The sequence below is a fragment of the Babylonia areolata genome, chromosome 6 (assembly GCF_041734735.1).
Source record: "Babylonia areolata isolate BAREFJ2019XMU chromosome 6, ASM4173473v1, whole genome shotgun sequence".
Classification (NCBI taxonomy): Eukaryota; Metazoa; Mollusca; class Gastropoda; order Neogastropoda; family Buccinidae; genus Babylonia; species Babylonia areolata.
In genome coordinates, this window is record NC_134881.1 from 17934837 (window position 1) to 17952372 (window position 17536).

Below are 17536 nucleotides of genomic sequence, written 5' to 3' on the forward strand. Positions count from 1 at the left end.
AAATTTCAAAAGTGGATTTGGTAGAGAAAAATATATAAGTCAAATGCCTGATAATTACGTTATCAGCTTCTTCAGATTTCGAAGTAGTAATCATAAGCTGGAAATAGAAACAGGGAGACACAAAGGCATTCCACGCGAGTCACGGCTTTGTAAGGTTTGTAACATGTTTGTGATTGGTGATGAGTTTCATTTTATAATGGAATGTCCGAAGTATGATCAGTTACGAAACAGACATGTTCCTAAAAATATTTGTCTCCAAAATCGGTTTTTAATTTTTGTAATATGCTCAAAGGAGGCAAAAAAATCCATTTTAGCTGTAAGTAAGATGATTAGATTTGCAAATGTTGCCCAGTTATACTTTTGGAGTTAAAAGACATTTGTGTTTTCTCAACTTTTATGTGACATTGTTGTGTATTTGGAAATGTTTGTTCTGGGCATGAAAAGTTTATTTTGTAGTAGTCCTCCATACTCCAATAGGAGTGAAAGGATAATTAAAACTTGAAACTTGTGTGTGTGTGTGTGTGTGTGTGTGTGTGTGTGTGTGTGTGTGTGTGTTGTATTGTCACCGAGTGTTTGTGTCACAGTGTGTGTGTGTGTGTGTGTGTGTGTGTGTGTGCGCGCGCGCGCGCGCACGCTTTCGTGTGCGGATGTGTGAGAGAGAGTGTAGGCTCTAGTTTATCTTTTTACCATTGAAAAAAATGAGACGCTCCATGATAATAGACCCAGCTTGTCATGTGAATCATCTCTGGCTGCGAACAATGTCACTGATACACACTGGGAAAAGCACACCGATTCAGACACTGAAATAAGGAGACAGGTAAAACTGGACGTGGCTGAACACACACACACACACACACACACACACACATACACACACGAAAAAAAAGCATTCTCAATGCTGTCGTATGATGCCAACATGTTACAAAACATGTGCTTTGAGCCTCGTTGTCACTGTGATTGTTTTGGTTAGTTGTTGCTTGATCATATTATTTACTTGACATTGTTGCCAATTGTCCAACCAACCGCTTTTTAAAAAGAATTATTCATTTATTCATTTCTATATCAGATATGTCATGGGGCGAGAAAAAGTAATACAGTATGAAGGACGAGCAGGGGAAACGGTAAACGTAGGACAAGGGCGTATTTAATTATGCCGATGCTCATATTCACAGCTTTATTTCATTGAGTGGTTTTGGTTCCCGATACTTAAATCAGTTAGCACTTACATTAAGTCGCCGCTATTGAAGTAACATACACTGTGTACCTAAACGTACACCTACTAGAAACTGAATGGGAATTCAATCAAATTATGCAAAATTTCAACACTGAATCAAATCGACACAGAACTAGTTCAACAAAAACCGTTTTCATCAATCTAGATTTACGCTCTTTTTTTTTTCTTAAAATTTTTTTTTTTTAATAACTTACCCATTTCTACTAGTGCTTCCACTGCCAAATCTTGTCAAAATAGTGGGACAAACTACATTTTCCACTTCCAGTCCACATCAATCCTTCCGCAATGCCTCGAAAAAGCGGCGCGAAGTCCAGACAAACTTGACGTCTGCTTGACAAGAAATAAACGAAACAGAATTCCCTCCCTTTACACACAAGCTCGTGTTGGTGATGGACTGTTTTCAACTGCTCATAACGTTTTCAAATCAGTCTCCACGATGTGTTCCAACAGTTAATAATTGTAGTTTGCGGCATCATCATCATGATGACTGTCACATCATTATCATTGCTATTATGTCGCATTATCATATCTACTTTTATTATTTGTTTAATTTTGTGTGTGTGCTGAACTCATTAAAAAAACACAGCAAAAAACAACATAGCAAAACAAAAAAAAGAGAAGACGCCCTAAGAATGTTTATCAGGACAAATCTTTTTTTTCCCTACTGCATGGATTTTCACGCACTCGGTAAAGATTTACCACTAAAATCAAACTATAAAAAAAGAAAAAAAGTCAGTGTGGCAATTAAAAATAATTTCCGGGCATTTGCATAACGCGGTTTCACAGTATAATTCTTCTGCATTATTAGTTGACAATGTCTGCTGCTGTGCAAAAAAGAACTCGGTACCTTGCAAAAAACATATTGCCAGAAATAGAAACTCGAAGCGCATTGTAAAACCAAACTTGTTATTCTTCACAGCCGAAAAAATCTTGCGATGTAGGCAATTTAGGCCGGCCTACTATAGACGATCAAAGATTAGAGGTTGCTAATCACTTAAGTTATTTTGGCATCGGGTTCAACACAACAGACAGATTTTTAAAGGAACGAAAATCGTCTAAGAGCAAGCCCTGAGAGCAGTGTGTGTGTGTGTGTGTGTGTGTGTGTGTGTGCGCGCGCGCGCGCATTTACATTTTCATGTGTGTGTGCGTGTAGGTACGTCTGTTTATGAGAACACGTTATATGTATTTTTGTGTGTGCACGTGTCTGAATGTTTGTGGGTGTGCGTCTGCACGAATCAGTGAGCACGCGTGCGCATTTGCACACACATAGGACTGATGAAAATAGCCGAATTCAATTTTCCAATCACGTTTAATACGTTAAGCATAAAACATCAACTAAACACAATCTGCAAAATCAGTTTAAGGAAAAGAATAGACAACTGATAACCTATTATGCATCATACATGGATCTGACAATCAACGAAAGAAAATCATTAAGACAGAAAAGGAAGAAGGAAATGCAGGAAGGAAAGAAAGAAAGGAAGGAACAAACAAAATCAGTAACAAGAGAACACTGAAGAGAGAAAAAGTCGGGCATGCGATTAGAACAGACAGGGCGGAAAATATAGTATAGGACAGCAATGTCAAAAACCGATGGCATACACACATACACACACACACGCACACACAGACACACACACACGCATTCGCGAACACATACACACACACACACACTCTCTCTACCACATCTACCAACGCACCACCCCCTACATACCCCCCTTCCCCACAATTTCTCTCTCTCTCTCTCTCTCTCGATTTTTTCCAGTACGAAGCAACTGACCAGGGTGGCGAGATATCATTCATGTTTAGTTACAAGCAAACAGCTGAAACAACGGACTGAAACTGAGCACAGAATTCACACCCGTAACTTTCACTCTTAAGAGCAAGGGGGACTCGGTTTCATGCCACAGTCGCCTCACGCCTCTTTGTCAGCCAACGCATAGGTCTTCATCTTTTGCTTCCAAGTCAGTCAACAAACTGGTCTTCATCTTTTCGCCTCTTTGTTAACACATATGTCTTCATCTTTTTGACTCCAAGTCAGTCAACAAACTGGTCTTCATCTTTTCGCCTCTTTGTTAACACATATGTCTTCATCTTTTTGACTCCAAGTCAGTCAACACATAGATCTTCATCTTTTTGTCTCTTAGTTACTTCAAGTCAGTCAACAAACAGGTCTTCATCTTTTGCTTCCAAGTCAGTCAACAAACAGGTCTTCATCTTTTGCTTCCAAGTCAGTCAACAAACAGGTCTTCATCTTTTGCTTCCAAGTCAGTCAACAAACAGGTCTTCATCTTTTGCTTCCAAGTCAGTCAACAAACAGGTCTTCATCTTTTGCTTCCAAGTCAGTCAGCAAACAGGTCTTCATCTTTTGCTTCCAAGTCAGTCAGCAAACAGGTCTTCATCTTTTGCTTCCAAGTCAGTCAACAAACTGGTCTTCATCTTTTGCTTCCAAGTCAGTCAACAAACTGGTCTTCATCTTTTCGCCTCTTTGTTAACACATATGTCTTCATCTTTTTGACTCCAAGTCAGTCAACACATAGATCTTCATCTTTTTGTCTCTTAGTTAGCACATATGTCTTCATCTTTTGCTTAAAAGTCAGTCAACAAACTGGTCTTCATCTTTTCGCCTCTTAGTCAACACATATGTCTTCATCTTTTTGACTCCAAGTCAGCCAACGCATAGGTCTTCATCTTTTGCTTCCAAGTCAGTCAACAAACAGGTCTTCATATTTTCGCCTCTTGGTCAGTCAACACATTGGTCTTCATCTTTTCGCCTCTTAGTCAACAGATATGTCTTCATCTTTTTGACTTCAAGTCAGTCAACACATATGTCTTCATCTTTTTGACTTCAAGTCAGTCAACACATATGTCTTCATCTTTTTGATTCCAAGCCAGTCAACACATATGTCTTCATCTTTTTGACTCCAGGTCAGTCAACACATATGTCTTCATCTTTTTATTACAAGCCAGTCAACACATTAGTCTTCATATTTTTGCCTCTTAGTCAGTCAGCACATATATCTTCATCTTTTGCTTAAAAGTCAGTCAACACATATGTCTTCATCTTTTGTTTAAAGTCCGTCAACAAACTGGTCTTCATCTTTTCGCCTCTTAGTCAGCCAACACATAGATCTTCTTTTCGCCTCTTAGTCAGCCAACACATAGATCTTCTTTTCGCCTCTTAGTCAGCCAACACATAGATCTTCTTTTCGCCTCTTAGTCAGTCAACACATAGATCTTCATCTTTTTGCCGCTTAGTCAGTCAACACATGATCATCTTTTCGCTTCTTAGTCAAAACATATGTCTTCATCTTTTTGACTCCAAGCCAGTCAACACATTAGTCTTCATATTTTTGTCTCTTAGTCAACACATATGTCTTCATCTTTTTGACTCCAAGCCAGTCAACACATTAGTCTTCATATTTTTGTCTCTTAGTCAACACATATGTCTTCATCTTTTTGATTCCAAGTCAGTCAACACATATGTCTTCATCTTTTTGTCTCTTAGTCAACACACATGTCTTCATCTTTTTGATTCCAAGTCAGTCAACACACATGTCTTCATCTTTTTGATTCCAAGTCAGTCAACGCATTATGTCTTCATCTTTTTGTCTCTTAGTCAACACACATGTCTTCATCTTTTTGATTCCAAGTCAGTCAACACATATGTCTTCATCTTTTTGACTTCAAGTCAGTCAACACATAATGTCTTCATCTTTTTGATTCCAAGTCAGTCAACGCATTATGTCTTCATCTTTTTGTCTCTTAGTCAGTCAACATATATCTTTATCTTTTTTCTTTTGTTGCTTATTGTCCAACCGGCCACAGGGGGGCATATCAGAATTGAAAAACCTAATTTCCATCCCGCAGAACTTGTGGGAAAAACCAGGGAAGAAAAATTATTCACTATTAGTCCTATTCGTGCGCACAAAAACCTCGGACATATCTCTAACATTGGCCGCTCAGTCCTTAAATTTTTTTCTGCCATGGGACCAAAAAAAAGTAACATATACATAGATATGATTGCACATAATACCCCACCCCCACCTCACTCTCTAATATGATAACAGGCGTACAAAACCAGTAAGCACCTTATACATACTGTGCACATAAAAATGACCACAATATGTTAAGAATGCCCAATTATCATGTCCGGAATAAAAAGAGGAAAAAACATGTCCTAGACTTTCCATGCTTTTATACAAGGCTTTAAGTACACACATACAAACATGGGAATAGAGACCCAGAAACTTCCTCACGTAACACATCTTAATGGGTGTTACACAACAATGTTAAGCAATTCTTATTTCAACAGCATCGATCATGCCACTGAACGCTATGGAGAAAAAAATCATACTGCGTGTCACAAAGCAGTTAAGTCAATTCTTATTTCAGCAGCATCGCTCATGCCACAGAACGCTATGGAGAAAAAAATCATACTGCGTGTCACAAAGCAGTTAAGTCAATTCTTATTTCAGCAGCATGGCTCATGCCACAGAACGCTCTGAATAAAATTATTAAAGAAAAGAAAAGACATGATGGTTCGTGATCAAAGTAGGCTTCCGTCCTTTTGGGGAAAGGCTTCAAATAAATGTTAAACGTCTGTATCATAACTACTTCTAACGACAGTTTTTCATAATCTTGAAATTCCGTTAAAAAGAAGAAGAAGAAGAAAAGAAAAAAAAAAGGAGAAACGCTCAGAACATGTTCTCGTCTTTTTGTCAGGTTTGACCTTTTGTTGTTGGTTCGTTCCTCAGGAAAATTGTCAGGTGGGAGCCGATGTGGGGGGCGGGGGTGGGGGTGGGGGTGGGGGGTAACACCGTCCAACGAACTAAGGAAATGTCTCACTGATACAATGGACAAAACAATGGAAAGAAGAAGAAGAAGAAAAAAAACAACCCAAACAACACATGCCCGAGGTTGGGTCAAAAGGGATGGAGACGAGGATCGTGCAGACAAAGACGGAGAAATCCTACAGCAAAGTTTGCTGTGCAGTGAACACATGCTGACCTAATGAACTTACGCGCTGATCTTACCGTGGCTCTATTATGCAAAGCGACGGAACAGCCAGAAGAGGATTACTGTAACTAACATGCCATCAAAAACGAAACAAATCATCATAATCACCGATCACTATCAATCGATCATTATCCGTAACCCAGGTCTGACTATAAAACACACACACACACACACACACACACACGCACGAAAACAAACAAACAGAAAACAACAACAACAACGTCATTCTGGTCCCTTTTCCCCTTTCATGAAAACATGTTAAAGATGCTAACATCTCCAGTGCATAGTGCATGCGTACATAATATTGGCATACTGTTTGTTTAATTCTTGTTTATAAAGACATGTAAATCGTCTGAAAAGTAACGCACTGTTCATCATTGATACTAACGCCAGTCTAATTATTGTCACTAACAAGAAAAAGATATCAAGCTGCTTCGTGATTTTATCCTTTTAAGCAAACATATTAAAGGCACTAACATCCCCGATGCATAGTGTATGTGTGCATAATATTGGCACACCGTTTCCTTGGTTCGTGTTTACAAAGACATATAAATCGTCTAAAAGAAAGTAACACACTGTTGTTAAACACTTAATAATGTAAAGTGGCAAGACAGGAAACATGTTAACATTCATGATTATACGTATCATCCAAAACTAGCAAACAAACAAGCAGTTGATCGAATATAGTGATATTATGTACACTGTTCACCAGCTGTGCTGATTGTGTCTCTCCCTCCTCCGCACTTTCTTTCCTCTCTCCCTACATTTGTCACACACACACACACACACACACTTACACAAACACCCCGCCCACGGCCCCCAACACACACACACACACACACACACACACACACACACGACATAAAGTCTTTGACTGATCATGTCAAGGAATGTCGGGTCGGATATATTTTTGATCACATTTCTATTGCGTAATAAAATAACACCTAACTTTCATTTTCTAAGCTTGTTAAATGTTCCGCGAACTTTAGCGGGTTCACTTGCTTCGTGCGTTTACTTCCATCAACTTCAGTTTTAAAGCTAAACCTGAAAGAAACATAACACAAGAGTGGCCATCAAAGAGATTATGATTATGGTTTTGGAACCTTCATTTACCATCATGTCATCATTATCATCATCATCATTATCATCATCATCACCATAATGATAAATAATAACGATAATAATAGTGAAAATGTCCATACCACTATATTCTTCAGAAAAATCAAGAACCGTAAGTTCAGCTTTTCAATTGATATCGATACCTAGGTGGGTTTTTTTTTTCCTAATTATTTTTTGTTAAATAAAAGCACCATAATTTCAACATGGATTGGAAACACAAGCATTTTTCACACACTTAAAAGTTCAGAAGGTTTCAAAATAACAAAGTCTTCTGCACCAAACTCCGATTGCTTGCATTCAAAGTTTTGATTTGAATACAAAATTGTGATACGAGTTATACAAAGCAATACAGCACAGTAAAGACTACATATTACAATATCGTACGATATAATAGTACAGTAAGGTTAAAACTTTTAAAGTTAGAACAGAATTATGATTAGGTATAAAAAACAAAACAAAACAAACATGTGTCTGTTGTACGCATTTTCTCGGATAATGTGCGCAATGAAAATGTATGTATGGTACACTTCAATTTCATGTACGCTCTTTCATTTCTTTCAATGTGAACTTTCTTTTCTTCTACGGGCCAACTATATGTAAGTATGCAAGATAGTCGTGTCCGACTGTGACTATGAAAACAGCAGGACAACCAATTATGTTTTTTTCTTGAAGTTGTACCGAACATCTAGGCTAGAATCTGATTATAACTGAGAGTGTCTTGCCCCAGATGTCCTATTCTCTGGGCCAAGAGGGCTTTAATTAAGACAGTCGGCGTTGAGGATGGACCCCAAAGGCCAACTAGACCACCAGAACTGCAGCGCTAAGAGCTAGAGCAATGCTGCCTCCTAGTTAGAGAGTCATAGTCCTTCACAAAAGACGTAAACTGTGAAAGAATTCCCATGGCAGTGGAGAAACCCTTGATCAGACAGCTCTCACTTAGCTGTTGGCCCAGCTGTAACCTTATGTCAATCTCTGATATGAGCTGCTAAATCCGTTGTTATCTACCAGCTGCTAAATGCGTTGATATCTACCACAACTTACATGATACCGCAACCGACAGACAACTTTCGTTTTAAAAAGAAACCGATAGCTTGCTTACGTTTTCAAGGAATTTACAGGTTTCTTACGTTTCTTAGGTTCACGGCAAACAGATTGCACAGAAACCTCTCAGAAAGAAAACCTCAGCGCCACCAACGAACACGACAACAGCAACAGCGCATGCCAGGGTCCCGGCAACGCGCTTCCGGTTTGACCGGAACTGACTTTCTTGATTTCCCGGAAGGTGTAGGTGACGATTTTGATGGGGATGGGAGAAGTAGAGAGACTGGGGTCGTACACCAGCAGAAGACTGGGGGTAGTGCTGATGAAGGTGCAGTCCACGGACTTGCTGGAGAACTGGCAGTCGGGGCGCAGCGCGGACGACTCGTTGCGGACGGTCCCTGGGTAGGCCCGGAAGCCAGAGATCATCCAGCGGGCGGTGGTCACACTAGGGTACCTGAAGTTGAGCGAGTCGGACACCACCACCTCGGCTACGTACTGGTCAGTACTGGCCACTGGACACAGGGGGAAAAGAAGGGTCAGTGATGGTGATGGTGTCTGTGTGGCTGCAGCGATGATGATGGTGACTGTGTGGCTGCAGCCATGATGATGGTGACTGTGATTAGCGATGGTGATGGTGAGTGTGTGACTGCAGTAATGATGATGGTGAGTGTGTGGCTGCAGCGATGATGATGGTGATTGTGTGGCTGCAGCGATGACGATGGTGAGTGTGTGACTGCAGCGATGATGATGGTTACGATATGACTGCAGCGATGATGGTGGTAAGTGTGTGACTGCAGCGATGATAATGTTAAATGTGTGACTGAAACACACAAACAAAACACACACACACACTTTCTCTCTCCGTCCCTCCCTCTCTTGTCCAATACCACTTTTTGGTTCGGTTCAGTTTATCTCTTTACCTCTCCTGCGTACCGGTGTACAAAATGTGTCTGGTTGACCAGAGTTCTAGAAAAAGCAACACACACTAATGTTTATGAATAAGTTATTTGACACACATGATGATATCGTTCATCAGGCAGGCATAATGTTGAAATTGAAGTGCAACGTTGTGAGCACAGTATAAGCTTTCGGCTTGTTGAGGCTCCTTTGTCTTATATTGCTTTTTTTTTTTTTTAATCACGCGTACTGTTGAACAGTTAAAGATTATTTGAACCAACACACATTGGCGCGCACCCTGCAGACAGACAGACAAACAGACAGACAGACAAACAGACAGACAGGCAGCACTCACTCTGAGGGGACGGGTGGACCTGCCAGCGGCAGTCGGGGGCGCTGACCTCGCGGTGAGTCCTGTGGGGTTCAAGGTCGATCGTTCCGGACCCGTGAACCCTGGGCACGGCCTTAGCCTGCACGGGCAGACCCTGACAGGCGGGCACCTTGGGCACGTTCTTGTAGAAGATGCTCACTTCCGGACTGCCGCTGATCAGGTCGAGGGCCATGCTGGGCCGGTCGCTCCACAGCGGGAAAAGCGTGGCGGGAAGTTGGCACAGCGGGACCCGGCGGACGTTGGGCCCCTGGTCCACGTCCAGATGACCGCCGTCTCCTGTGCAGAGCACGCGGGTCAGCATGATGACGTTGTTGGTCCAGTTGGTGTACAGCCTCCACCTGCACGTGCTCGCCTGAGAGCCGTCGGTCAGGCCGTACACCACGTTCTCCACCAGGTCGGTGTCCACGTCCAGAGGGCTGACAGGGCAGCGCTCCATCGTGGAATAGGACAACTCGAACTGCGGAGCTCCCAGCTCTGGGCCGGAGTAAAAGTCGATGTAAATGAAGCCGGTGAGAGAGTAGAAGAAGAAGGGATGCGGGTCGGCACAGAAGTGGAAACTAATGACGTTAGCACTGGAAGAGCTGTCCTTCAGATCGACACGGTCGTCGTCCACGCAGTATCCTTGCAACGAGGCGTTCCTCAAGAGCGCCACCCTCAGTCGGATCATATAATTGGGAGACGCCGCCGCCTCGGAGACGAGTTTCCAGCGGCAGTGCATTTCGTTGGGCAGCCTGAGGTTGGACGTGAACCAGTGAAACCCCAAGCTCGTCGTGTTGTACCACCCCAGATCAACGGTGATCTCGCGATAGTGCTGGACGCAGTCCTCTGACCAGTCCACCGTGACGTACTTCAGCAGAACCCGTTCCTCGAACGGCTGGGCGTGGTAGTTGGTCAGCGTCATCAGAGTGTCGAAGCTGCCCAGCCTGCTGGATCTCCTGCTGTATGCTTCGGGCCTGTTCTCCTCCGGGTTCCTGCAGATGCTGTAAGTGGTCTCCTCGGTCTCGCCGGCCGAGTAGCTATCCCACAGGGACAGGGAAGGCGAGGATTGGTCACAAAGGACGTCGTGCGTCAAAGACTCCGGCTTGGTCTGCTCGAAAAACATCACCGTGCTCAGGCCGCCGTTCGCAAAGCCAGGGATGACCCAGCTGCAGTTGACCGGCTCGGTTCGGTTCGGGAAGATGAACTTGAGGCTGGCCACTTCCAGGTCATCGGATACGTTCAGCCTACAGAGGTGCCCGCAGCCCAGGTCGTAGAAGACCTCCGTGTAGTTGTCGAAGTAGTGGTCGGGCTTGCCATTTCTCTCGTAAGTGCTGACGACCATGAAACAAGAGCATTTACCACGTCCGTAACTATCACCTTGTCGTTTAAAACGATCACTGCCATCATACGTTCATTGAAAGACGCAAACAGAAAAAACCCCAAGATACCAGTATATTAAAGATTAACAGTGATACGCATAGACAGACGCATTACTGGGCAATGACACACAGACAAATGATAACCAGTCATATTTAACCCTCAAACCAGTCACGTCTAACCCTCAAAGCAGTCACATCCAACATTCAAACCAGTCACATCTAACACTCAAACCAGTCACATATAACACTCAAACCAGTCACATCTAACCCTCAAAGCAGTCACGTCCAACACTCAAACCAGTCACATCTAACTCTCAAACCAGTCACGTCCAATCCTCAAACCAGTTGCATTTGACCTCAAACCAGTCACGTCCAAACCAGTCTCACCCAACGCTTAATAAACCAGTCATGTCGCCCAACCCTCAAACCAGTCACGTCCTGCCCTCAAACCAGCCACGTCCAACCCTCAAACTAGTGACGTTGCCTAACCCCCAACTTAGTCACATCCAACCTTCAGACTGCTTACGCCCTACCATCAAACCAGTCATGCCCATCTTCAAACAAGTCACGTCAAGCTCATAAGCCAGTCAGTCCAACCTCGAAACAAGTCACGCCCAATCCTCAAAACCCGTCATGTGGCCCATCCCTGAAACCAGTCACATCCAACCTTTATAACCATTCACGTTCAACTCAAGTCACATCCAACCCTGAAAGCAGTTACGTCAACCCCTCAAACCAGTCACGTCCAACCTTAATAACCATTCACGTTCAACTCAAGTCACATCCAACCCTGAAAGCAGTTACGTCAACCTCCCAAACCAGTCACGTCCAACCTTGAAACCAATCATTCTAGATCTGGTGATATCTATCTATCTATCTAACATACATACATACAGTAGAGTGTTGGCCTAGAGGTAACGCGTCCGCCTAGGAAGCGAGACAATCTGAGCGTACTGGTTCGAATCACATAGTCTCCGGCATTTCTCCCCCTCCACTACACATTGAATGGTGGTCTAGACGCTAGTCTTTCGGATGAGACGATAAACCGAGGTCCCGTGTGCAGCCTGCATTTAGCGCACGTAAAAGAACCCACGGCAACAAAAGGGTTGTCCCTGGCAAAATTATGTAGAAAAATCCATTTCGCTGGGAAAACAAAACTGCTGTCAGGAAAAAAAAAAGAAAAAAAAAAAAGGATGTCGCTGTCAGTGTAGCGACGCGCTCTCCCTGGGGAGAGGAGCCCGAATTTCACACACAGAAATCTGTTGTGACAAAAAGAGTAATACATATTAATACATCTATCTATCTATGTATCTATACAATACATACATACATGCATACACATTACGCATCGCGATGACACATTCCGTTACTTGTCTCATATAGATAATTCATGTATGTCATTCACAGGCGCACCAAGGAACAAAGTACGTGGCCTGTGAGTCGCCGCATACTCACCAGTCTTCGCCCATAAGTCGCTTCACATTCATCAGAATGACAAGGACGAGGACAGCGGAGAAAACGAAAAATCTTTTCATCTCGGAGGCTGGTTGGTCTGTCTGCTGGGAAATGAGAGGTGGTGTCTACATCTGCAACACACAGAGCACACAGAGATGCACGTTTAAAGCGTACAGGCGCGAGACAGTCAGACTCGTATATAAAAAAAAAAATATATATATATATACGGGTGAACGCTCCAAAGCACGCATCCATGGGGAAAAAAAGGTGAGAATGCGTGCGTGATAGTTTATCTATATACACACATGTGCCGTGCACACACACACACACACACACACACCACACCACACACACACCACACACACACCACACCACACACACACAACCACACACACACACACCACACCACACACACACACACACCACACCACACACACACAACCACACACACACCCACACACACACCACACACACACACACCACACCACACCACACACACAGCTTCAACCTGTAACTAAGTTGAAACATCGATAAACTTTCGTTGGTCTGTTTACACTTGACGTCACTGTAATTTTATCGGAGTGAAGTGAACGTCGTTTTCCAAGTTGTGGGTTTTCTTTTCCACGTCAGTCAACCAGTTATTCATAACATAGTTTAATGAGTCCATGTATCCATGCCGACTGTCTGGTTAAGGCGCCTATCAGCGAATACAGTGTCCGTGAGGTCTGGGTTCGAATCCCGCTCTTGCCCTCTCTTCCATGTTTGGCCAGAAAATCAAACTGGGCATCTAGTTTTTCGGATAAGACGATAAACCGAGCTCTCATGTGCAGCATACAGTTGGCGCACTGTAAAAGAACCCATGACAACAAAAGTGTTGTCCTCTGGCAAACAGCACAAGAAACCCAGTGTGATAAGTACACAAATATATAAGCCTCAAGCCTTAAGTGCATACGTGTACATTTGTGTGCATATCTGAGTGGACTTCTACTTCTTTTGTTGCCGTGGGTTCACTTTTTCAGTGCACACACACACACACACACACACACACACACACACATACACACACACACACACACACACAGAGGAGAGAGAGAGAGAGACGAGATAAAACAAGACAAATGGTTTATTGACTTAAGCCTTGCTCATATCAGGGGAGGGGGGAAAGGGGAAATCAAAAGCACCAAAACACATGTAAAATGTTCTTCCACACTCTCGATACACACATACGCGCACAGACTGAGACGTTCACAAAATGGATATGGACATGGACGAACTGGTTTTCCGTTTATATATCTTGGAACATATGGCCATCAGCCCAGGAGATACGGAAATAAACAGATAATAAACGCTAAATTACTTAACTGGTTGATCTAAATTTCAAACTGTGATAAATGTATCGAGCAATATCTGTCATATATTTACGGTCGTTAAGAAATGTCAGCTGCTGAGAGAGAGAGAGAGAGAGAGAGAGAGAGAGAGAGAGAGAGAGAGAGAGAGAGAGATGATAAAATATTAGCCTTTCTTTAGATCATGGACAGTCACACCTAACCTTCAATGACAATGAATGGCGTTTTCTTCGTCGCTGCTTTTTCTCAGTGTCAGTGCAAGTACAGACACCTTCCACACACTTAACCTGAAAACCAGAACCACACGTTTTCCTTGTCGAAAACAACGGAAAATAGGCCGTACGTTTTCTTTCTTATGTCTCATTGCTCAGCACACACACACACACAAGCACACACACTCACACACACATCTACACCCCAAAACAAAACGAAAAAAACCCAACATATATCAATGACCTATGGATATCCTGTTTTCAACGTTTTCACGTTCAAACTGAGAAACCTGCGGGTATTTTATTTTTGTTACTGTCGAGTGTTGATATTCCCAAACGACCCAATACCCGATTAATCCACAGATATCAATAAACTTCCCTGACAAGCTCGGTTTCAGACTCGAACAGCTACGGAGCAAATGAAAACAACATGGCGGAACGAATGTAAAGGTTCATGAGTGAGAAATGTGACCACACACACGAAGTGACAGTTTGAAAACATTTCTCTCTCTGGTGTGTGCGTGTGTATGTGCATGCGTGCGTGCGTGCGTGCGTGCGTGTGTGTGTGTGTAAAAGAGAGAGAGATAAATTCAATCTGAAAAGGAGAAATCTCACTGCCGGAAAAACACCCACTCCGCTTACATTCAATTCTATTTTTCTTTGTTTATTTTGTTCGTCGGTGTTTTCGTGAAGACTAGTAGCCACAGAAAGCATCAAGAACGAAGTGTCTACACATAATAAAGGAACACAAAGTCCGAATATCATCACTGCCACAAACAAACCCCGACAGTTTACACCGTTGGCATCATTCATTGACCCATGTACCGAAAAGGGATATCTTACAGAACATTGCTTGAATGTGGACAACAGGTATGACACGTTAGCTGACCTCCCCCTTATCCACTGATAGAAATATGCAGTTGTCAGGCAACTAACACTCTCACTGATATCGATTTCAGCAACATACCTTCTGCTCCACCTGCTGTGTGCAACCTGAGACAAAATACTTATACACTTTTCGTCTGGTGAAGCCCTTTCATTCGCTTACAAATGAAAACGAGGGTCACGATTACTTGGTCTGCTTGACTGACACAGCTTAGAAGCCGCGCGGATTGCAACGACACACAACCACACACACGCACACACACACACACACACGCACACACACACCGGCCAGCAGCACAGCACACGCACAGCACACACACACTCACACACACACACACAACACACACACACACACACAACACACCTGAACAGGTAGCTCGCGTCGCACGAAGAGACGGTCGTCTACACTGACGAAGCTGCTTCTATTCGTGTTGTTGGATCGAGTGTGTAGGTGTTGAATCGCCTCGCCTCAATCTACTTCAGCCAAGCCAGTCGCTTCAGTTCTCGTCGACTCAGTGTTCAGTCTCTGTGAAAAATGGAGTCCCAACTTCACCAGCCGTGTATTGTCTGTCTCTCTCGCTTTTCCGACGATTGCTTTTTGAATACTGTTTTGAGGTGTGGTGCACTTTTACATCCGGGTTGCGACATTGGCCAACAAGCCAAATGTCGCCAGGCACAGGCCAGTGAACGTCGGCACTTATTATTGTCGCCGGCGACAATCTTAACGTTCGCGGCGATTTGTGTGTGCCACACAACTATACTTGTCACGAGGCCAAGAAATAATCTGTCGTTGAAGACCGACAACAAAAAACAAACACCAAACAAATAACACACACGCACACACACACACACACACACACACACGCACGTTTCAAGTTTTAATTATCCTTTCACTCCTATTGGAGTATGGAGGATTTCTGCAAAATAATCTTTTCATGCCCAGAACAAACATTTCCAAATACACAACAATGTCACATTGAAGTTGAGAAAACACAAATGTCTTTTAACTCCAAAAGTATAGCTAGGCAACATTTGCAAATCTAATCATCTTACTTACAGCTAAAATGACTTTTTTGCCTCCTTTGAGCATATTACAAAAATTAAAAACCGATTATGGAGACAAATATTTTTTAGGAACATATCTATTTCGTAACTGATCATACTTCGGACATTCCATTATAAAATGAAACTCATCACCAATCACAGACATGTTACAAACCTTACAAAACCGTAACTCTCGTGGTATGCCTTTGTGTCTCCCTGTTTCTATTTCCAGCTTATGATTACTACTTCGAAATCTGAAGAAGCTGATAACGTAATTATCAGGCATTTGACTTATATGTTTTTCTCTACCAAATCCACTTTTGAAATTTCGATAAAACAAACATTTACTACTCGCCTCTAGAGCATGTCTCCATAGGTTTTGAAAACTATCTCTCAAAGCAATGTTGACATTCTTGCAGAAAGATTCCTCTCCAAGAAGAATTGAGTATCCCAAACACAGTCATACCCTGCTTCTATTAAAATTTGTCTGATACAACTAATCCATTTTGAAGAATAAATACCATTTCGATATAAGTCAAATATACAATTTCACACACACACACACACACACACACACACACACACACACACACACACACACACACACACACACACACACACACACACACACACCTGTCTGTCATTCAGTACTTTCAGTTCTGTCTGTTTGTCAATCCCCCCGTTTGTCAGTCAGCATCTATATATTTCTGTCTTCCTTTCTGTCAACAAGTCTCTGTATGTCTTTAGTTTTCATCAATATTTCTCTGTCTGCTAATCTGTCAGTGTTTCACGGTCTGTCAATATCTCTTTGTACACTTGTATACCTGGCGGTATACATCTGTTCATCTTTCTGTCTATCCACATATTTATGTCTCTCTATCTGTCTGTATAATATATATATATATATATATATATATTGAAACAACAACAACAACAACAACAACAACAACAACAACACACGCACACACACACACACACACACACACACACACACACACACACACACACACACACATATATATATATTATATGTGCCTGCATGCCTGTCAGTATGTCTCTGTCAATATTCATATCTATCTATCTATCGACACACACACACACACACACACACACACACACACACACATATATATATATATATATATATATATACATACATATATATATATATATATATATATATATATATATATATATATATAAAATCAGTGTACACCTAAGTTGTACAAATATATATACATAAAAAAATCTGCCTGCATGCCTGTCGGTATGTCATTCTGTCAATATCTCTATGTTTGCCTGTCAATATCTCGCTGTAAGCCACTCTGTCAATATCTCTATATCTACCTGTCAGTATCTTTCTGTATGTCATTCTGTTTGTCAATATACTGAGTAAGGTCAGGGGCATAGCCCTTGCTACTTGTACCATGTAACCCAGTACTACCTGCCGCATGTGAACCACATACAAAAAATTTGAAAGATTTTATTGATCAACATCAGAGTGACAGTAAAGGTCCATTCCATGATTTGATCAA

General features: G+C 42.3%; 1 protein-coding gene and 1 long non-coding RNA gene across 7 annotated transcripts; one reads left to right on the plus strand and one right to left on the minus strand.

Moving 5' to 3' along the window:
* Positions 1 to 2530: 2530 nt before the first annotated feature.
* Positions 2531 to 5286, plus strand: LOC143282813 (uncharacterized). Of its 2 annotated transcripts, none has more exons than XR_013055308.1 (2): positions 2531 to 3214; positions 3407 to 5286. It is a non-coding gene; the product is annotated as an uncharacterized LOC143282813 (long non-coding RNA). The 2 variants fall into 2 exon arrangements; XR_013055309.1 differs by having other exon boundaries at positions 2531 to 3177.
* LOC143282811 (uncharacterized) lies at positions 3388 to 15585 on the minus strand. 5 transcript variants are annotated; one of them, XR_013055307.1, is made up of 6 exons: positions 15322 to 15585; positions 14064 to 14147; positions 12515 to 12645; positions 9666 to 11011; positions 4413 to 8925; positions 3388 to 4342 (listed from the first exon to the last, which is right to left on the minus strand). XR_013055307.1 is itself a non-coding variant. In XM_076588598.1 (5 exons), the coding sequence occupies exons 3-5, from the start codon at positions 12592 to 12594 to the stop codon at positions 8540 to 8542; spliced, it is 1812 nt and encodes a 603-aa protein (XP_076444713.1). In that variant the 5' UTR covers positions 12595 to 12645; positions 14064 to 14147; positions 15322 to 15585; the 3' UTR covers positions 3388 to 8539. The 5 variants fall into 5 exon arrangements, 4 of the variants coding, with proteins under 4 accessions (XP_076444713.1, XP_076444715.1, XP_076444714.1 ...); XM_076588598.1 differs by having other exon boundaries at positions 3388 to 8925; XM_076588600.1 differs by lacking the exon at positions 15322 to 15585 and adding an exon at positions 15040 to 15183 and having other exon boundaries at positions 3388 to 8925.
* Between the last annotated feature and the right edge of the window lie 1951 nt (positions 15586 to 17536).

What these genes read in the sequence shown, in the direction of transcription:
- LOC143282811 (XM_076588599.1), bottom strand. Translation starts at nt 12,594, where the DNA reads ATGAAAAGATTTTTCGTTTTCTCCGCTGTCCTCGTCCTTGTCATTCTG. An exon ending in CGACTTATGGGCGAAGACTG is followed by an intron (nt 11,012 to 12,514) that starts GTGAGTATGCGG and finishes CATGGTCGTCAG; the next exon opens with CACTTACGAGAGAAATGGCA. An exon ending in GGTCCACCCGTCCCCTCAGA is followed by an intron (nt 8,926 to 9,665) that starts GTGAGTGCTGCC and finishes CCCTGTGTCCAG; the next exon opens with TGGCCAGTACTGACCAGTAC.